Genomic DNA, 17,282 nt, shown 5'->3' on the forward strand with positions numbered 1-17,282 from the left:
CACTCCCTCCTCCCTCCCCCATCAGGGGCCAGAGCACTCCCTCCTCCCTCCCCCATCAGGGGCCAGAGCACTCCCTCCTCCCTCCCCCATCAGGGGCCAGAGCACTCCCTCCTCCCTCCCCCATCAGGGGCCAGAGCACTCCCTCCTCCCTCCCCCATCAGGGGCCAGAGCACTCCCTCCTCCCTCCCCCATCAGGGGCCAGAGCACTCCCTCCTCCCTCCCCCATCAGGGGCCAGAGCACTCCCTCCTCCCTCCCCCATCAGGGGCCAGAGCACTCCCTCCTCCCTCCCCCATCAGGGGCCAGAGCACTCCCTCCTCCCTCCCCCATCAGGGGCCAGAGCACTCCCTCCTCCCTCCCCCATCAGGGGCCAGAGCACTCCCTCCTCCCTCCCCCATCAGGGGCCAGAGCACTCCCTCCTCCCTCCCCCATCAGGGGCCAGAGCACTCCCTCCTCCCTCCCCCATCAGGGGCCAGAGCACTCCCTCCTCCCTCCCCCATCAGGGGCCAGAGCACTCCCTCCTCCCTCCCCCATCAGGGGCCAGAGCACTCCCTCCTCCCTCCCCCATCAGGGGCCAGAGCACTCCCTCCTCCCTCCCCCATCAGGGGCCAGAGCACTCCCTCCTCCCTCCCCCATCAGGGGCCAGAGCACTCCCTCCTCCCTCCCCCATCAGGGGCCAGAGCACTCCCTCCTCCCTCCCCCATCAGGGGCCAGAGCACTCCCTCCTCCCTCCCCCATCAGGGGCCAGAGCACTCCCTCCTCCCTCCCCCATCAGGGGCCAGAGCACTCCCTCCTCCCTCCCCCATCAGGGGCCAGAGCACTCCCTCCCCCCCCCCCCCATCAGGGGCCAGAGCACTCCCTCCCCCCCCCCCCCATCAGGGGCCAGAGCACCCTCCCCCCCCCCCCCCATCAGGGGCCAGAGCACCCTCCCCCCCCCCCCCCATCAGGGGCCAGAGCACCCTCCCCCCCCCCCATCAGGGGCCAGAGCACCCTCCCCCCCCCCCATCAGGGGCCAGAGCACCCTCCCCCCCCCCCATCAGGGGCCAGAGCACCCTCCCCCCCCCCCATCAGGGGCCAGAGCACCCTCCCCCCCCCCCCATCAGGGGCCAGAGCACCCCCCCCATCAGGGGCCAGAGCACTCCCTCTCCCCCCCCCATCAGGGGCCAGAGCACTCCCCCCCCCCCCCCCCATCAGGGGCCAGAGCACTCCCCCCCCCCCCCCCCATCAGGGGCCAGAGCACTCCCCCCCCCCCCCCCCCCCCATCAGGGGCCAGAGCACCCCCTCCCCACCCCCCACCCCCACACTCAGGGGCCAGAGCAACCCCCTAAGCAGGTTTTCTAAACAGGGACGTTTCTCAGACCAAGTGAAGATTACGTCCCCCTGACCTTTAAGTGACATTGGGGGGCATTTATCTAGCAGTCTGATAGTAGGAATGTTCTTGCCCATAGCAACCAATCAGAGCTCCGCTTTCATATATTAACCCCTTAGCGGTACGTCCTGGCAGTTTGTAAGGAGCACGGTGACGAGCCAGTCCCACTCCATACAATGTAGGCAGCTGACATCCATCTGAAACCGCCGCCATCAGTGTGAATACAGAGTGCCGCTCTTAATCCTTTACATGCCACTGTCAATTCTGAGCATTTAAATGCCCCAATCAGTATTCCAGGGCCCCAAATGGCCCCTTCTCCTCCATTTTGAGTTTGCAAGGTGCTGTTTGGTTGCCATGGCGGCCAGGGGCCTTCTGAAGACCCCCAGGCTGCCATAGCTGATTGCCTATCAGCCATGCGTGCGGCACATCTCTCCTGTAGTATAATATAATTCCATAGTAATAATATAATATTACATTATACCACAATTTGAGAGGAAACCGATCACAAGTTCAAGTCCCATATGAGGACGAAAAATGGAAAAAATAGTTAGAAAAAGCTCTGTAAATAATGATTAGAAAAAAAGAGCGATTACAAGTTCTAATAATCTATATCTGTGTGTATATAATGTGCTATATTATAAAATATATTTGGTATCGCTGCATCTGTAAAGTCAGATCTATCGAAGTAACACATCATTTATTCTGCACGGGGAACATCGTCAGAAAGGAAACACACACAACGCCAGAATTACGCTTCTTTCGGCTATTTCCTTGGGGGACACCCCGAAGACCTTGGGCATGGCTCCTGCCACTAGGAGGCAGAGATCCTTGGGCATGGCTCCTGCCACTAGGAGGCAGAGATCCTTGGGCATGGCTCCTGCCACTAGGAGGCAGAGATCCTTGGGCATGGCTCCTGCCACTAGGAGGCAGAGATCCTTGGGCATGGCTCCTGCCACTAGGAGGCAGAGATCCTTGGGCATGGCTCCTGCCACTAGGAGGCAGAGATCCTTGGGTATGGCTCCTGCCACTAGGAGGCAGAGATCCTTGGGCATGGCTCCTGCCACTAGGAGGCAGAGATCCTTGGGCATGGCTCCTGCCACTAGGAGGCAGAGATCCTTGGGCATGGCTCCTGCCACTAGGAGGCAGAGATCCTTGGGCATGGCTCCTGCCACTAGGAGGCAGACCTTCCTGCTGCACATCTTCTAGGTCCTGGAGTTCCTTGGACTGTTCAGGTTCACAGGGTGACAGAGCCCCCTACGGAGGAGGGACACCAGGGGGGTTGCTGTAACTTCCCTGCTTTTCAAAAAAAAGGTGACCCAGAGAAGCCCTAACTTTTCTGCGAGCTGACTGGGAAGATCCTTTTGCTTGGATTTCCTGGACTCCCTTCCCCCACAACAGGGAGGTGCGAAATCTCGAAGGATCATGTTGGATATTGACACGACGGCATGTGGCTCTTGCTCCCCAGGGAAGGTGAGTATGCTGGTCTATTGTTCCCCTTCAGTCCTCTGCCCTTTCCCATGCATCCCCGACTTTCCACCCTGTGTGTGTCCAGCACTCTGCTGGTCCACATGGGGGAAGGGGACTACGCCCGCTCACTTTTCATTCTCTTTGGGCAGCCTTCCATGGGCAATGCTGTGCTTGTGAGGAGTTTTGACCACTTTTTCGGGCCGGTGATCGTTACGATCTTTTCCGATAGCCACGATCCTCTCGGTAATGCAGTACTTGCTTCCAGTGCCTGCGCTGCTTTGGTTGACTTCCCTTCTGGCCTTCTGTATCCGTTCTTCGAGGAATTAATCAAAAAGTGGTGGTCTTCAGGAGATGCTCCAGTGTCTCGTCTTTCCAAGTGCACAACTTTGCTCCTGGCAGATGCGTCAATCTTTTAAGAACCAGCATGTTTAATGGCTTAAAACCTTCGCCAAGTACTTTTCCAAGGCAACCAGGTCGGCCCTCCGCCCCCTCTTCCTGAGTTAGTATGGACACATGCGAATAGGCAAAACAACATCGCCATGGCATTCTATCCAGTGCCCCCCAGGAGGAGTTGGCTGAGCTTGCTATTCAGCTCTCTCAGGCAGGTAAGTTCCTCAGTGAGGCCTTCCGGGATGCTGCCAAGATCCTAGCCTGTTTCTCCTCACTTGCCATGGCAATTCACCTTGTGTTTAAAGTGTTGGTCCACAGACCTCACCTCGAAGAAGTCTCTAATCTGCCTTCCCTTTACTGGAACTCCCTTCTTTGGCAGTCGCCTTGCCGAAATTATTTCCAGTGGAAAAGTTCTCGCCTTCTTGGTCCACTCATCAGTACCGTACCAAAAAGAAGGAATCATTTTTGTTCCTTTCGTCGCTCAAACCTACGGCATTTGGAATGGCATCCATCCCCTCGGGACCGCAAAAAGCACAGATCTTTCAAACAGTGTCTTTCCTGATGTCCCCGCACATAAGCAACCAAGCCCTACTCGGCAAAATCCTCCTCAGCATGAAGCGCAAGCCCCATCTCGGTCATCTAGGGTTGGGGGCAGTCTCCTGCTGTTCAGTGATGTTTAGATCGCTCACATACAGGACTCCTGGGTGCGCACTTTGGGGTGCCCTGTGGATCATCACTTTGGGGTGCCCTGTAGATTTTCATTCTGCTCCCCCAGAGCATTTTTTGCCTCTTTCCTACAGTCTGTTCTGGCCAAACTATCGGGGTACCTTTTGAGCCATTTAAGATTTACTTGTCCAAGGCGTCATCTCCATTTCTTCTCGCCAATGTTTCACCAGTTTTTACTCCAACCTGTTCATTGTTCCCAAAGAGGATGGATCAGTTCGCTCGGTCCCTGATCTGAAACGCCTCAACTGCTATATTAAATACCATCATTTTCGCGGTGATAGCTATTCGCCTTGATCCATAGAAGTAATCATCGATGGACATCAAGGACACCTACTTCCACATCCTGATTTGCGAGTCCCACCTGCACTTTCTTTGGTCCAGTCCAATCCACTCAGATCCTTTCCAATTCATCACCCTGCCATTCAGGCTAGCAATAACTCCCAAGGCTTCACAAAGGTCCGGTCAACCAGTGTAGCTCTTCTTCGTTCTTGGGAGATTGTAGCTATCCCTTATCTTGACAAAATGCTGATCAAGGCTCCGTCTATTCCTCTATTCTTAAACACAGTTCAGGCGAATTTACTTCTGGGAAAAGACAAGCTCCCACTTCTCCAGCTATGTGTCTGCATTCCGTGGTCACGGACTCCGGACTCCAGTCTTCATCTGCCAGAGCATGCATCTGCTGCGATGATGACCATGGATGCTAGTCTCTTAGGCTGTGGGGTATCCTCGGGCTACCTGACTGTGCAGAGACAGTGGACCAACCAGAATCTTTCCTCCAAATCAACATACTGGAGCTCAGAGCCATCCACCTGTGTCTGACCCATTGGTCCCAGATTCTGGCCAGTCATCTGATCCATGTCCAAATGGACAATAGGATGGCTGTCACATACACCACCAAAGTGGCACATGATGCGCTATAGTAATGGAGGCTGCCATTACTATATGTCTTCCACCTTCTCCTCTCTTGCTGCTTGTGCACAAACCAATTTAGTGGAGTGCTTGCAGGAGGGGTATAGCTGGTAGCAGGAGGTAACTCTTCATTTGCTTAGTGCCTCTTGGTGGCAGGAGCTTGGCCCATGGTCTTCGCTGTTTTTTTGGTCACCCGGTCTCCAAGAAAAAAATGTAATAAAAAGCGATCAAAAAGTTGCAAGTACACCAAAATGGTACCAATAGAAACTGCAGGACGTCCTACAACAAACGAGCCCTCCCATGACTATGTTGACGGAAAAACTTTAAAAAAGTTATGGCGGTCAGAAGATGGCGGCAGAAAATAATTTTTTTTCCCCCAAAGATATTTTTTATTTTATAAGTAGTACAGCAAAATACTCTATAAATTTTGGTCTCGTATTTGGACCGAATTTTTGAAAATTGGGAGGAAGAGACTAAAATGTAAAAAAGCTGCTTCAGTAAGGGTTAATGAGTTCTGGTACATTGGAAGCTGAGCTCTCATTGGCTGCTGTGGACAACCAAGAAGATTCTTCTAGAAGACGTCTTGATAAATCTCCCCGTTCTCTGGTTGCGCTGCGTGGCACGTCTACCGCAATCTTCCCATCCTCGTAAACAGACAATGTTTTGTTGCCCTTAAATTAAAATGGACTTTTCTTCATCACTGAGAATATTGGCAGGGGGCAAATACTTTGTGTCAAGTGAAGTTTTATGTGACAGGGGGACATGATCATCACTTGATGCCAGTTCTCTTAAGGCACTTTTACATGGGTGGCAAACCATCCAGATTCCTGCGGTTCAGCGAGAGTCTGATTTTCGTTGGCCGTTCAGTTTCATCACCCATACAAGCTGAAGGGATCGGCCGTGTAAACAGGCAGTCGGCCACCTACTGATGGGTTCTCACATCCACCATATGCACTGCAGGCTCCCACCTAAGGGACAAGCGGCAGCCACATCTGATCGCTGACCGGTGGTTTTCTTGGTACTCTGTACACTTCCTCCCGTCCGCTCCTCGCTGCACTCGGTATCACACTCAGCCCTGCCCTCACTATCCGCAGGTTTGAGGAAAGGTTACTACTCCTCACAGGATCAGCACCTCTCCTGAAATCCTCTGTGCTACTGAAAACACAGTTCTTGCTCTCCAGCCCATCAAATGACTATCATTGGTGCCAATGCTTACCATATTTACGAGCTTTTACTAACAATAAAGCACAATGTACTCTAGAAAACTGCCGTCTTCATCTCGTCTGTTTTACATGTAGCAGTAAAATACAAACTCTGGAAGTGGCTGAAGGATGATGAGCCCACCAGGGCAGGAGACGTGGAAGCGTCTGCTGGAGAAGCATCTGCAGGACGAGGAACCTACCAGGGTAGGAGACGTGGAAGCGTCCGCAGGACGAGGAACCTACCAGGGTAGGAGACGTGGAAGCGTCCGCAGGACGAGGAACCTACCAGGGTAGGAGACGTGGAAGCGTCCGCAGGATGAGGAACCTACCAGGGCAGGAGACGTGGAAGCGTCCGCAGGATGAGGAACCTACCAGGGCAGGAGACGTGGAAGCGTCCGCAGGATGAGGAACCTACCAGGGCAGGAGACGTGGAAGCGTCCACAGGATGAGGAACCTACCAGGGCAGGAGACGTGGAAGCGTCCGCAGGGCGAGGAACCTACCAGGGCAGGAGACGTGGAAGCGTCCGCAGGACGAGGAACCTACCAGGGCAGGAGACGTGGAAGCGTCCGCAGGACGAGGAACCTACCAGGGCAGGAGACGTGGAAGCGTCCGGAGGATGAGGAACCTACCAGGGCAGGAGACGTGGAAGCGTCCGCAGGATGAGGAACCTACCAGGGCAGGAGAGACGGAGGCGTCCGCAGGATGAGGGACCTACCAGGGCAGGAGAGACGGAGCCGTCTGCAGGATGAGGAACCTACCAGGGCAAGAGAGGCGGAGGCGTCCGCAGGATGAGGAACCTACCAGGGCAAGAGAGGCGGAGGCGTCCGCAGGATGAGGAACCTACCAGGGCAGGAGAGGCGGAAGCGCCCGCAGGATGAGGAACCTACCAGGGCAGGAGAGGCGGAAGCGTCCGCAGGATGAAGAACCTACCAGGGCAGGAGAGGTGGAAGCGTCCGCAGGATGAGGAACCTACCAGGGCAGGAGAGGCGGAAGCGTCCACAAGATGAGGAACCTACCAGGGCAGGAGAGGCGGAAGCGTCCACAGGATGAGGAACCTACCAGGGCAGGAGAGGCGGAAGCGTCCACAGGATGAGGAACCTACCAGGGCAGGAGAGGCGGAAGCGTCCACAGGATGAGGAACCTACCAGGGCAGGAGAGGCGGAAGCGTCCACAGGATGAGGAACCTACGAGGGCAGGAGAGGCGGAAGCGTCCACAAGATGAGGAACCTACCAGGGCAGGAGAGGTGGAAGCGTCCGCAGGATGAGGAACCTACCAGGGCAGGAGACGTGGAAGCGTCCGCAGGATGAGGAACCTACCAGGGCAGGAGACGTGGAAGCGTCCGCAGGATGAGGAACCTACCAGGGCAGGAGACGTGGAAGCGTCCGCAGGATGAGGAACCTACCAGGGCAGGAGACGTGGAAGCGTCCGCAGGATGAGGAACCTACCAGGGCAGGAGACGTGGAAGCGTCCGCAGGATGAGGAACCTACCAGGGCAGGAGACGTAGAAGCGTCCGCAGGATGGGGAACCTACCAGGGCAGGAGACGTAGAAGCGTCCGCAGGATGAGGAACCTACCAGGGCAGGAGAGGCGGGAGCGTCCACAAGATGAGGAACCTACCAGGGCAGGAGAGGCGGAAGCGTCCACAGGATGAGGAACCTACCAGGGCAGGAGAGGCGGAAGCGTCCACAGGATGAGGAACCTACGAGGGCAGGAGAGGCGGAAGCGTCCACAGGATGAGGAACCTACGAGGGCAGGAGAGGCGGAAGCGTCCACAAGATGAGGAACCTACCAGGGCAGGAGAGGTGGAAGCGTCCGCAGGATGAGGAACCTACCAGGGCAGGAGACGTGGAAGCGTCCACAGGATGAGGAACCTACCAGGGCAAGAGAGGCGGAGGCGTCCACAGGATGAGGAACATACCAGGGCAGGAGAGGCGGAAGCGTCCACAGGATGAGGAACCTACCAGGGCAGGAGACGTGGAAGCGTCCGCAGGATGAGGAACCTACCAGGGCAGGAGACGTAGAAACGTCCGCAGGATGAGGAACCTACCAGGGCAGGAGACGTGGAAGCGTCCGCAGGATGAGGAACCTACCAGGGCAGGAGACGTGGAAGCGTCCGCAGGATGAGGAACCTACCAGGGCAGGAGACGTAGAAGCGTCCACAGGATGAGGAACCTACCAGGGCAGGAGAGGCGGAAGCGTCCGCAGGATGAGGAACCTACCAGGGCAGGAGAGGCGGAAGCGTCCGCAGGATGAGGAACCTACCAGGGCAGGAGAGGCGGAAGCGTCCGCAGGATGAGGAACCTACCAGGGCAGGAGAGGCGGAAGCGCCCGCAGGATGAGGAACCTACCAGGGCAGGAGAGGCGGAAGCGCCCGCAGGATGAGGAACCTACCAGGGCAGGAGAGGCGGAAGCGCCCGCAGGATGAGGAATCTACCAGGGCAGGAGAGGCGGAAGCGCCCGCAGGATGAGGAATCTACCAGGGCAGGAGAGGTGGAAGCGTCCACAGGATGAGGAACCTACCAGGGCAGGAGAGGCGGAAGCGTCCACAGGATGAGGAACCTACCAGGGCAGGAGAGGCGGAAGCGTCCACAAGATGAGGAACCTACCAGGGCAGGAGAGGTGGAAGCATCCGCAGGATGAGGAACCTACCAGGGCAGGAGAGGTGGAAGCATCCGCAGGATGAGGAACCTACCAGGGCAGGAGAGGTGGAAACGACTGAAGGGTGGTAATCTTCCCAGGAGTCATGGAAGATGATTCCCTCAGCGCAGGAGATGTGAAAGTGTCTCCGAGTGCCATCATCGGGTTGTCCTCATGCCGTCCTCATCCTTCCAATTGTCCTCATACTTACCCTGTCCCCCTAAGTGTCAACTTGTCCTATCCCCCCCCCCCCCCCCCAGGGTGTTTGCATACATGTCACCTTCCTCCAAGTGCCATCCCTGCTGTCCTGTCCCCCTAGTGTTATACAGCATGGTATATGCAGGTAACAACACTCACCTGGGCCCTTTATAGCAATGGCCGGAGGTCCCCCTCTGCTCCCAGCACCGGTATCTTCAGTGACTCTTGAGCAGACTGTTGCCTGGCACTTCTTGCCCCGGTTGCCTGGCGCCGGACCCTCCTCGCCTCGGGCAGCATCCACACAATTACCCCTGAAGCATCTTCACTCCTGCGGTGTTTCCTGGGATGCCCTGCTGTTGTGCTTCATCTATCGAAGCCGGACTATTACTTCTCGCAGCTCTTCGTTCTTCCCACCGGCCTCGGTCTGCTCCCACCTCCTTGTATCCTTCAGTCTTGGCTCCTTGTTACCACTTTGGCTAGATTGTCTGCTGGTAATGTTGAGGTAGTCTGAAGTCCACCTCCTGTCTCATTAGACACTCAGGATTCTGCTCTTTCTCTCCCCCATGCTTTACACTGCAGTTCTGCTTGTTCAGAATGAGGGCTATTTATAAGCAGAAGCTCAGCAGGCATTGGAATGAGCCGGGAGCCGTAGTCATCCCCCCATGTAACATAAGTGATGTGACTTACATGGGGCCATCTCCAGGGGTCCGAGCGCCACCACCAGTCGTAGGACCGCGTCCTGTGAAGAGGATTTCACCTTCAGCCATGTGTGAGTAGGAGGAGATGTGGCCCCGGCTCCCAGGGGCCCCACATCATCTCAGCTCAGAAATCAATTAGGCTGTTGTCAGTTGCACCAAGTTAGTCTGGTTTTCACATCCCGGCTGCGGCGCGATGTTCGAGGCATTTACACCTTAATGTCAATATTTATTCACAATATGTTTCTCCGGCGCAGTCTGCGGGATGCGAGCGGGAGACGACGAGCCGGCTGTACATACCGCAAGTCACTTGGCAACCGAGCAGGAAGGCTTAGAGTGCCGACTCAGCCGCAAGATCAAATGGATGGGTCTTACCATGGGGGCCACTCAGATATTACCCGGTATGGACGCTCCAACCTGATTGGTTACCAACTGCGATGCCGACCCTTTGTCCGCTCTCCATGTACAAGGTCGTAGTGTGACGGTGGGAAAGCCAACTTCAGCTTTTGTGGCAGCCATTTTGGATACTGCCAGTGTATTTGGTGCCTGTTGGGTCGTAAAGCCATAAGACCATATACTGAGCGACCCCTTTATCAGCCCCCATCTGGACCCCTCTGACCTTCAGAAACGCATCAATTCCTGCGGACAGGAAGCTTCTTGTATCAGCCGCAGATTACATGGCGGTGCTGACATGTTCTGACCGGCTGACAGGAAGGGGTCAGCGATTCATGCTGCTTGTGCCAAATTCTGACCTCCCATCAGCACATAAATCTGGCTCCATCTGACCAGGAGATGTTTCTCCGCTGCTCAGTGATACAAGTTTTGCGCTCTTTTGCCCGCTGGAGTCTTTCTGTTTCTCTTAGACACAATGGCGCTGGAACTGGTCATCTGCTGTTATATCATCCGTACGGAGGAACGGCGAGTTGTGTGTTCGGACACATTAGTTGGACCTCCAGCGTTGTATTCAGCTGACTGTGCAGCCTGTTGGTCAGAACGATTCCTGACATCCTCCTCCGACCCCTTTCAGTGATGAGTTGTTTCCGTCCGCAGGATCCCCTTCCGCTGGATGTTTTCCTTGATCGCGCCATTCTCTGTATACTCTCCACACTGTTACATGAGAAAACCCCCGCGGTTGACGGTGAGACCCCGGCTAGTCCAGCACCGATGACCGGCCTCGTTGGCGGTGAGCCCCCGGCTAGTCTAGACTGATGACCGGCCTCGTTGGAAGTCGCTCCGATCGTTGGATCTTCCATCTAATGTGGATTCACCCTGAAACTGATCAGCGTAAAATGTGTCATGTGATTTTATGCCGCACTCCGGGGTCACGGGGGAAGTGGGGGGAATATCTCCATCCAGGGACAATAGAGGGTCATTGAGTGTCCGCTCACCACAACCCTGCACTGCGGGAGCTGTGGACGTCACACTTCTCATTGTTGGTGCATTTGTGTCCATTCTTGATGTGACTGATGAGCGGTGGGACGGACACCCCCTGCTGAGCTCCATTATATCAGATCCTGTAGCAAAAAACGCTGGACTCCCAAAGACGTTGCCACCGATTGGTCCCCTGCCAGTCCACCACACTAGTCACCAGTGGCACGCTGGGCTCTGAGATCACACTTGGACTGGTGACTTGATTTCACCATCCTACCCTTTTTCCAGAGCTAAGCCGAGGTCAGGAATGGAGAACACAGGAAAGCTGAGTAGAACAGGCATGGGTCCAACCAGGAGAAATCACCTTCTGCAGATCAGAGAGGACTCTTTTCTAGACCCCCCCCCCCCTCCATGGATGAAGAGGGGGCTTTAAATAACCAGAAACGATGTAGACTGCCCGCAGCTGCAAAGCCGGAGACATGTGCCCACCCTTCACTAGGCGGGCCAGCGGCTCAGGGAAGTGACAGTGAGTGACATCTGCCCAGGAGCCAAGGAACACAGCGCTAAACATGAACAGAAGGAAGTGGGGGGCACCATTGGCCACAACCAGCCGCCATGACAGGCCGTGCAGAGAAAATATAAAATAGCTGTGGCCCTTGGGGACCCCAGTTGTCGCACCGTAGGTACTAGCCCGTCCTCACTGTTGGCTATCAGCGCACAGCGCTGCGAACGGGGGTGTAACCCTATAAATAAGGCGGAGAGGCCTTCTGCAGTGTACACATTACTGCTACTGTGCGCCATTTCCCAGGGTAACATCTGTCGTCATGTGATACACTAACGTATCTACTGTTGTACTTCTATGTATATTGTGCTTGTAGCCATGACAACCACAAACCTCCATGCTTTATACTGCAGGCTACATTCCAAGTGCTGGGAAAAAAGCTTAAAAATGGACATCTACTTGTCTCCTGGCCTACACAAATAGGAAAATAGGAGTTGTAAGGATAGTCGCAGCGTGCCATCGAGCAGCTGGTCCATCCACTGCGGACAGCGGTATGAACGGAACAGTACTACCCCATTACTCTGCAGCTGCTTCTGCCCACAGCGGCGGGGTTTACACGGAGCTGGCCTGGTAGCCACGGTGCCCCATAAGTGACGGCTACCACCCTCCTGCAGCAGCTGCTGTCGGCACCCGCACTGATCACGTCCGTTAATCCTCTAAGTGTCAATTCTCATAATGGAGCCCTGAGGTCCCAAACAGTTGTCATGGCAGCCAGGGGCCTTCTGAAAAAAAAAGGGGGAAGTACAATTTCTTTCCCATTTCACCCCACTTAGGAATCTGTTAGTTGTTCAGTACAGAAAAGAAGAATCTTCAAAGCTGCGGATCGGGGATCCAGGTGAGCGAATTTTTTTTTTTTTTAAATAACAAATGGATGTATTTTACCTGTCTGCTAAGGTGGGGTCTGTGGGGAAAAAAAAAATTAGGTTTCGGCGCGGGACAACCCCTTTAAGGCCGGCTGCACACGGGTGTGACTGGCTCCGCCACGGAATATTCCGCCGCGAAGCCCGTCACGGCGCTCCCAGAGACCCCAAACTTACCTGCGGATCCGGTGTTCTGGGTCCCGCATGACGCTTCGGCGTGACGCGCCGCAGCGTCATGTGACACGCCGGCCACGTCACAAGACACGCCCACAGCGTCATATGATGCGGCGGTGGTGGGTGGAGAGGTGATTTCACGCTATCTTCCGCTGTGCTACAGTGGAAGATAGCGTGAGCGGACGGCTATCATTGACTGCAATGGAAGCCGTCAGCGCGGATGCCAGCGGCAAATAGAGCATGCCGCGGGTGAGGACGGGAGATTTCACGGTGCGGAAGTCCGCGATGGAATTCCGCACCGTGAGTATTGAGCTATTAGGTTCAGTAGAATCTAATAGCTGCGGGCAACGTGGCGGAAATCTGTTCGTGGGAAGGAGGCCTTAGGGGTAAACTATAGAATAGTACAACCTGTCCTGCAAAAACACGAGCGCCGACAGCCACAAATATGGGGGGGGGGGGGGGGGGGGGGGTATCCGTAAAGGGTTAATGAAATCGTCTAGGCACATTCTACACCTTCGCGTGCAGGGTTGTATAAGACTAGAGGGCAGCTGTAGCAGCCTCCACCTGACACTGAGCTGATGGCTCACTGATCTCTCCCTTGTGTCTTTCAGCTCTGGGCGGCTCAGAAGATAAGGCAGGTGAGTTGTGTTGGTGGTTTAGGTTTGTGTTACCCTCTATGACTGTAGAAGCTGTAGAGCTATGACCTGGGTGATGTGATGGAAGAACGTTCCGGAGTCTTGGCTCCTCGGCCCCATATATACGATATAGCGAGTAACGCTGGCCTGATGACTGCACCAAGGCACGGCAGCGGTCGCCAACACATGGCAGGGAAGACAACCAACCATGGCAGGTGTTTGCCATCAGTAGGGCGTCCACCCGCAGAACATCCTACCGTTCTGCCCAGGACTGGGGAGGGGTTCTTCATCCGGTCTGCCCTGTTCAGAGTCCCGTTTCTGGCTGTCCAAGATGGCTGACTGCTTAATCCCAGCAGCACGGTATTAGTGTTAGACTACTCATGCACTACACCTGCTCTCTGATTGGTCAGCTCTGCTCACGGGATCAGTGCTGACCAATCAGAGGAGCAGTGCACAGTGTGCATTCGCTAGATCGAGAACTTTGATGGCCATCTTGGGCTGCCAAAAACCAGTTCCAAAGCTGGCAGATCGGCCGCCCTCCAGGCCTGGTGCATAGTCTTCTCCAGAAACTAGAGTCTCTGTGACCCCTTCCCTCTCCAAGGTGTAAATGTACATCCTGAGTGAAGAGCGGTTCCCACAAATGGGCGTACGCCCGGTATGTCCTATGAATTGTGCGGGCTCAGAAGCCGAGCTCTCGCCAACCACAGCAGGAGCCGCCGGTGACTGACAGCCTCCTACTGCTGCAACAACGGGGATCGGTGAGAATACCGATCCCTGCTGTTAACCCCTTACATGCCGCAGTCAGTGGTGTTTGCAGCATGTAAAAGGTTCACAGATGGAGGGGGCTTCGTCTGTGACGTCATTGACCCTCCACTACGTAATTGCACAGGGCCGATGGGTTGCCATGGCAACCGGACTCCAGTCAATGGCGTGTGGGTCTGCCATGGCCTGTGATCGCTATGATTAGCGATCATGCATTGCAATACGATAGTACTGCAGTGTATTATCAGAATAACCCTAGGATCACACTTTCAAGACTCCTACAGGGACATAAAACGTTTTTGTGCATGTTTCTCTCTTTTTGTTAAAAAACCAAACCTATTTGGTGTCCTCACCTCTGTAATGAGCCGCACAATCCGCTGAGCACACTGCTGCATCGTAGACTCTTTATAAAACACGAGGCCAAAATCATTTTTTTGTATTGATTTTTGCATCTGCAAAAAACACAATGAAAGTGCTGAAAAAGCCGTAATTTACCCCAAAGTTGTACGAACACAAACTGCAGCTCCTCACACCAAAACAGGTCCTCGGAAAGCTCCATCCATGGGAAGACGAAAGTTCTGGGACTTTGACGAAAAAGTTCTAAAAAAAAAATTTTTATTGTGCAAAAGTGGAGAAACCTGAAAACGTCTGTATGTACAGAAAAAATGTATTGCGCCATTTATGCTGCATGATTAACGCTGTTAAATGAAGGCCAGAAGTGATTGGTGGTTTGTTTTTTCTTGCCTTCCAAAAAACCCACCAAGTTCTACAATACATGATATGGGCCCAAAATGTGTCCCAATAAACCTACAGCTCGCCGCGCAGAAAGACGAGCCCCGATGTGGCCGCGGAGACGGAGAAATGAAAAATGATGGCTTTGGAAAAGGAGATGAAAATCCCCCAAAATTGTGTTCTTAGGACTGGCTTTACTTTCCTCCATAACTGGAGGGGGCGCCATTCTAAATCTGTTTACTGCCAGGTGGGCATCTAGACCATCTACAAGCAAAAGGGGTTGAGGATGACGCGACCTATTGAGTAGTGATCTCCCCCGACTTACCCTGCAGTGACACTTAGATGCTTGGTCTGCTCTCCTCTTAGGCCGGCTGTGCTCTGCCACGCCCCAGTGCTGTGCCCGCCCCTGAGGTCCTTGTCCACCCTGCATTGACTATAAACCTCCAGGTGTCATTACCATAGATCTATATGTACTCCTCCACAAGTCCTACTTGTAGTTAATGGTGGGATAGTGAAGTATGTATTAGTGAAATCTAAAAAAAGCCACCCAACCGAGGGGCGACCGCCAGTGTGTACCTGCTGGGACCCCTCCTTCCAGACTGCTGCGGAGCTCAGCGATGCCAATAACTAGGCTCTCTGACCCCACCTGCCTGCACCACATTACACCCCCAGAGGTGCGCGACCTGCAGAAACACGAGCAGGTACAATCTGCATATTAGGCGATAGACACCTTTAAAAAGGTAGAACATAAGCAGCATCAAGCCGCCTGCGGAGAGCGGAGCCATCAGGGCTGACAATTTATGTGCATTTAATGGCGCCCTGGTATTGTGCTAACATCTGCTGCGGCGGGGAGGCGAGCGCTCTGACATGCCATCTGACGTCTCGCCCAGCGGTTCACTCACCAGGTTGGATTCTTACTTATGCAGGCGCTGATTATTGTAATGAGTGCTAATCACGCTTTAGAAGCAAAGAGGAGCTTTTCAAAAAAGGCCAGCGAGGGTAATGAAGGGCGTTCGCCCTCTGTACGGATTTTGTACAGCGGCTGTGGGCAGCGAGGAGCTGTCGCTCCTGGCGGATGAGGTCACTCTTCTAACAGCGGCTACATGTGGACCGTGAGGCTCCCGATGAGGTCACACACTTGGCTGGTTCTGCATGGATATCAGTGATGTCATCTGCTGGGTTATGAGGTCACAGGCCGGGTACAGATCCTGCAAAGGGAGAAACCAACTCAAATATCACCACTGGTGGTCCGAGTTACCTACAGAGTAAGACAAATATACAAGGGCCGGTGCTGACAGCACAACATATAATATACAAGGGCCGGTGCTGACAGCCCAATATACAATATACAAGGGCCGGTGCTGACAGACCAACATACAATATACAAGGGCCGGTGCTGACAGCCCAATATATAATATACAAGGGCCGGTGCTGACAGCCCAATATATAATATACAAGGGCCGGTGCTGACAGCACAACATATAATATACAAGGGCCGGTGCTGACAGCCCAATATACAATATACAGGGGCCGGTGCTGACAGCACAATATATAATATACAAGGGCCGGTGCTGACAGCACAATATATAATATACAAGGGCCGGTGCTGACAGCACAATATGCAATATACAAGGGCCGGTGCTGACAGCCCCATATATAATATACAAGGGCCGGTGCTGACAGCACAATATATAATATACAAGGGCCGGTGCTGACAGCCCAATATATAATATACAAGGGCCGGTGCTCACAGCCCAATATATAATATACAAGGGCCGGTGCTGACAGCACAATATACAATATACAAGGGCCGGTGCTGACAGCACAGTATACAATATACAAGGGCCGGTGCTGACAGCACAACATATAATATACAAGGGCCGGTGCTGACAGCACAATATACAATATACAAGGGCCGGTGCTGACAGCACAACATATAATATACAAGGGCCGGTGCTGACAGCACAACATATAATATACAGGGGCCGGTGCTGACAGCACAACATATAATATACAAGGGCCGGTGCTGACAGCCCAACATATAATATACAAGGGCCGGTGCTGACAGCCCAACATATAATATACAAGGGCCGGTGCTGACAGCCCCATATACAATATACAAGGGCCGGTGCTGACTGCACAACATATAATATACAAGGGCCGGTGCTGACAGCCCAACATATAATATACAAGGGCCGGTGCTGACAGCCCAACATATAATATACAAGGGCCGGTGCTGACAGCACAATATACAATATACAAGGGCCGGTGCTGACTGCCCAATATATAATATACAAGGGCCGGTGCTGACTGCACAACATATAATATACAAGGGCCGGTGCTGACAGCACAACATATAATATACAAGGGCCGGTGCTGACAGCACAACATATAATATACAAGGGCCGGTGCTGACAGCACAACATATAATATACAAGGGCCGCTGCTGACAGCACAACATATAATATACAGGGGCCGGTGCTGACAGCACAACATATAATATACAAGGGCCGGTGCTGACAGCCCAACATATAATATACAAGGGCCGGTGCTGACAGCCCAACATATAATATACAAGGGCCGGTGCTGACAG

At 54.0% G+C, this 17,282-nt stretch overlaps 1 protein-coding gene across 3 annotated transcripts in view; it reads left to right on the plus strand.

Annotated features, from left to right (window-relative positions):
- SFXN5 (sideroflexin 5) overlaps positions 1-17,282 on the plus strand; it is a 425,941-nt gene that overhangs the window by 38,583 nt on the left and 370,076 nt on the right. For all 3 annotated transcript variants that reach the window (XR_010785791.1, XR_010785792.1, XM_066572844.1), the window contains exon 4: positions 13,172-13,198. Coding sequence is in view for 1 of the 3 variants with exons in the window: in XM_066572844.1 (XP_066428941.1) it covers positions 13,172-13,198 (27 nt within the window). In the remaining 2 variants the exon portion in view is untranslated. The remainder of the gene's footprint in view (positions 1-13,171; positions 13,199-17,282) is intronic.

The sequence above is a fragment of the Eleutherodactylus coqui genome, chromosome 7 (genome assembly GCF_035609145.1).
Source record: "Eleutherodactylus coqui strain aEleCoq1 chromosome 7, aEleCoq1.hap1, whole genome shotgun sequence".
Classification (NCBI taxonomy): domain Eukaryota; kingdom Metazoa; phylum Chordata; class Amphibia; order Anura; family Eleutherodactylidae; genus Eleutherodactylus; species Eleutherodactylus coqui.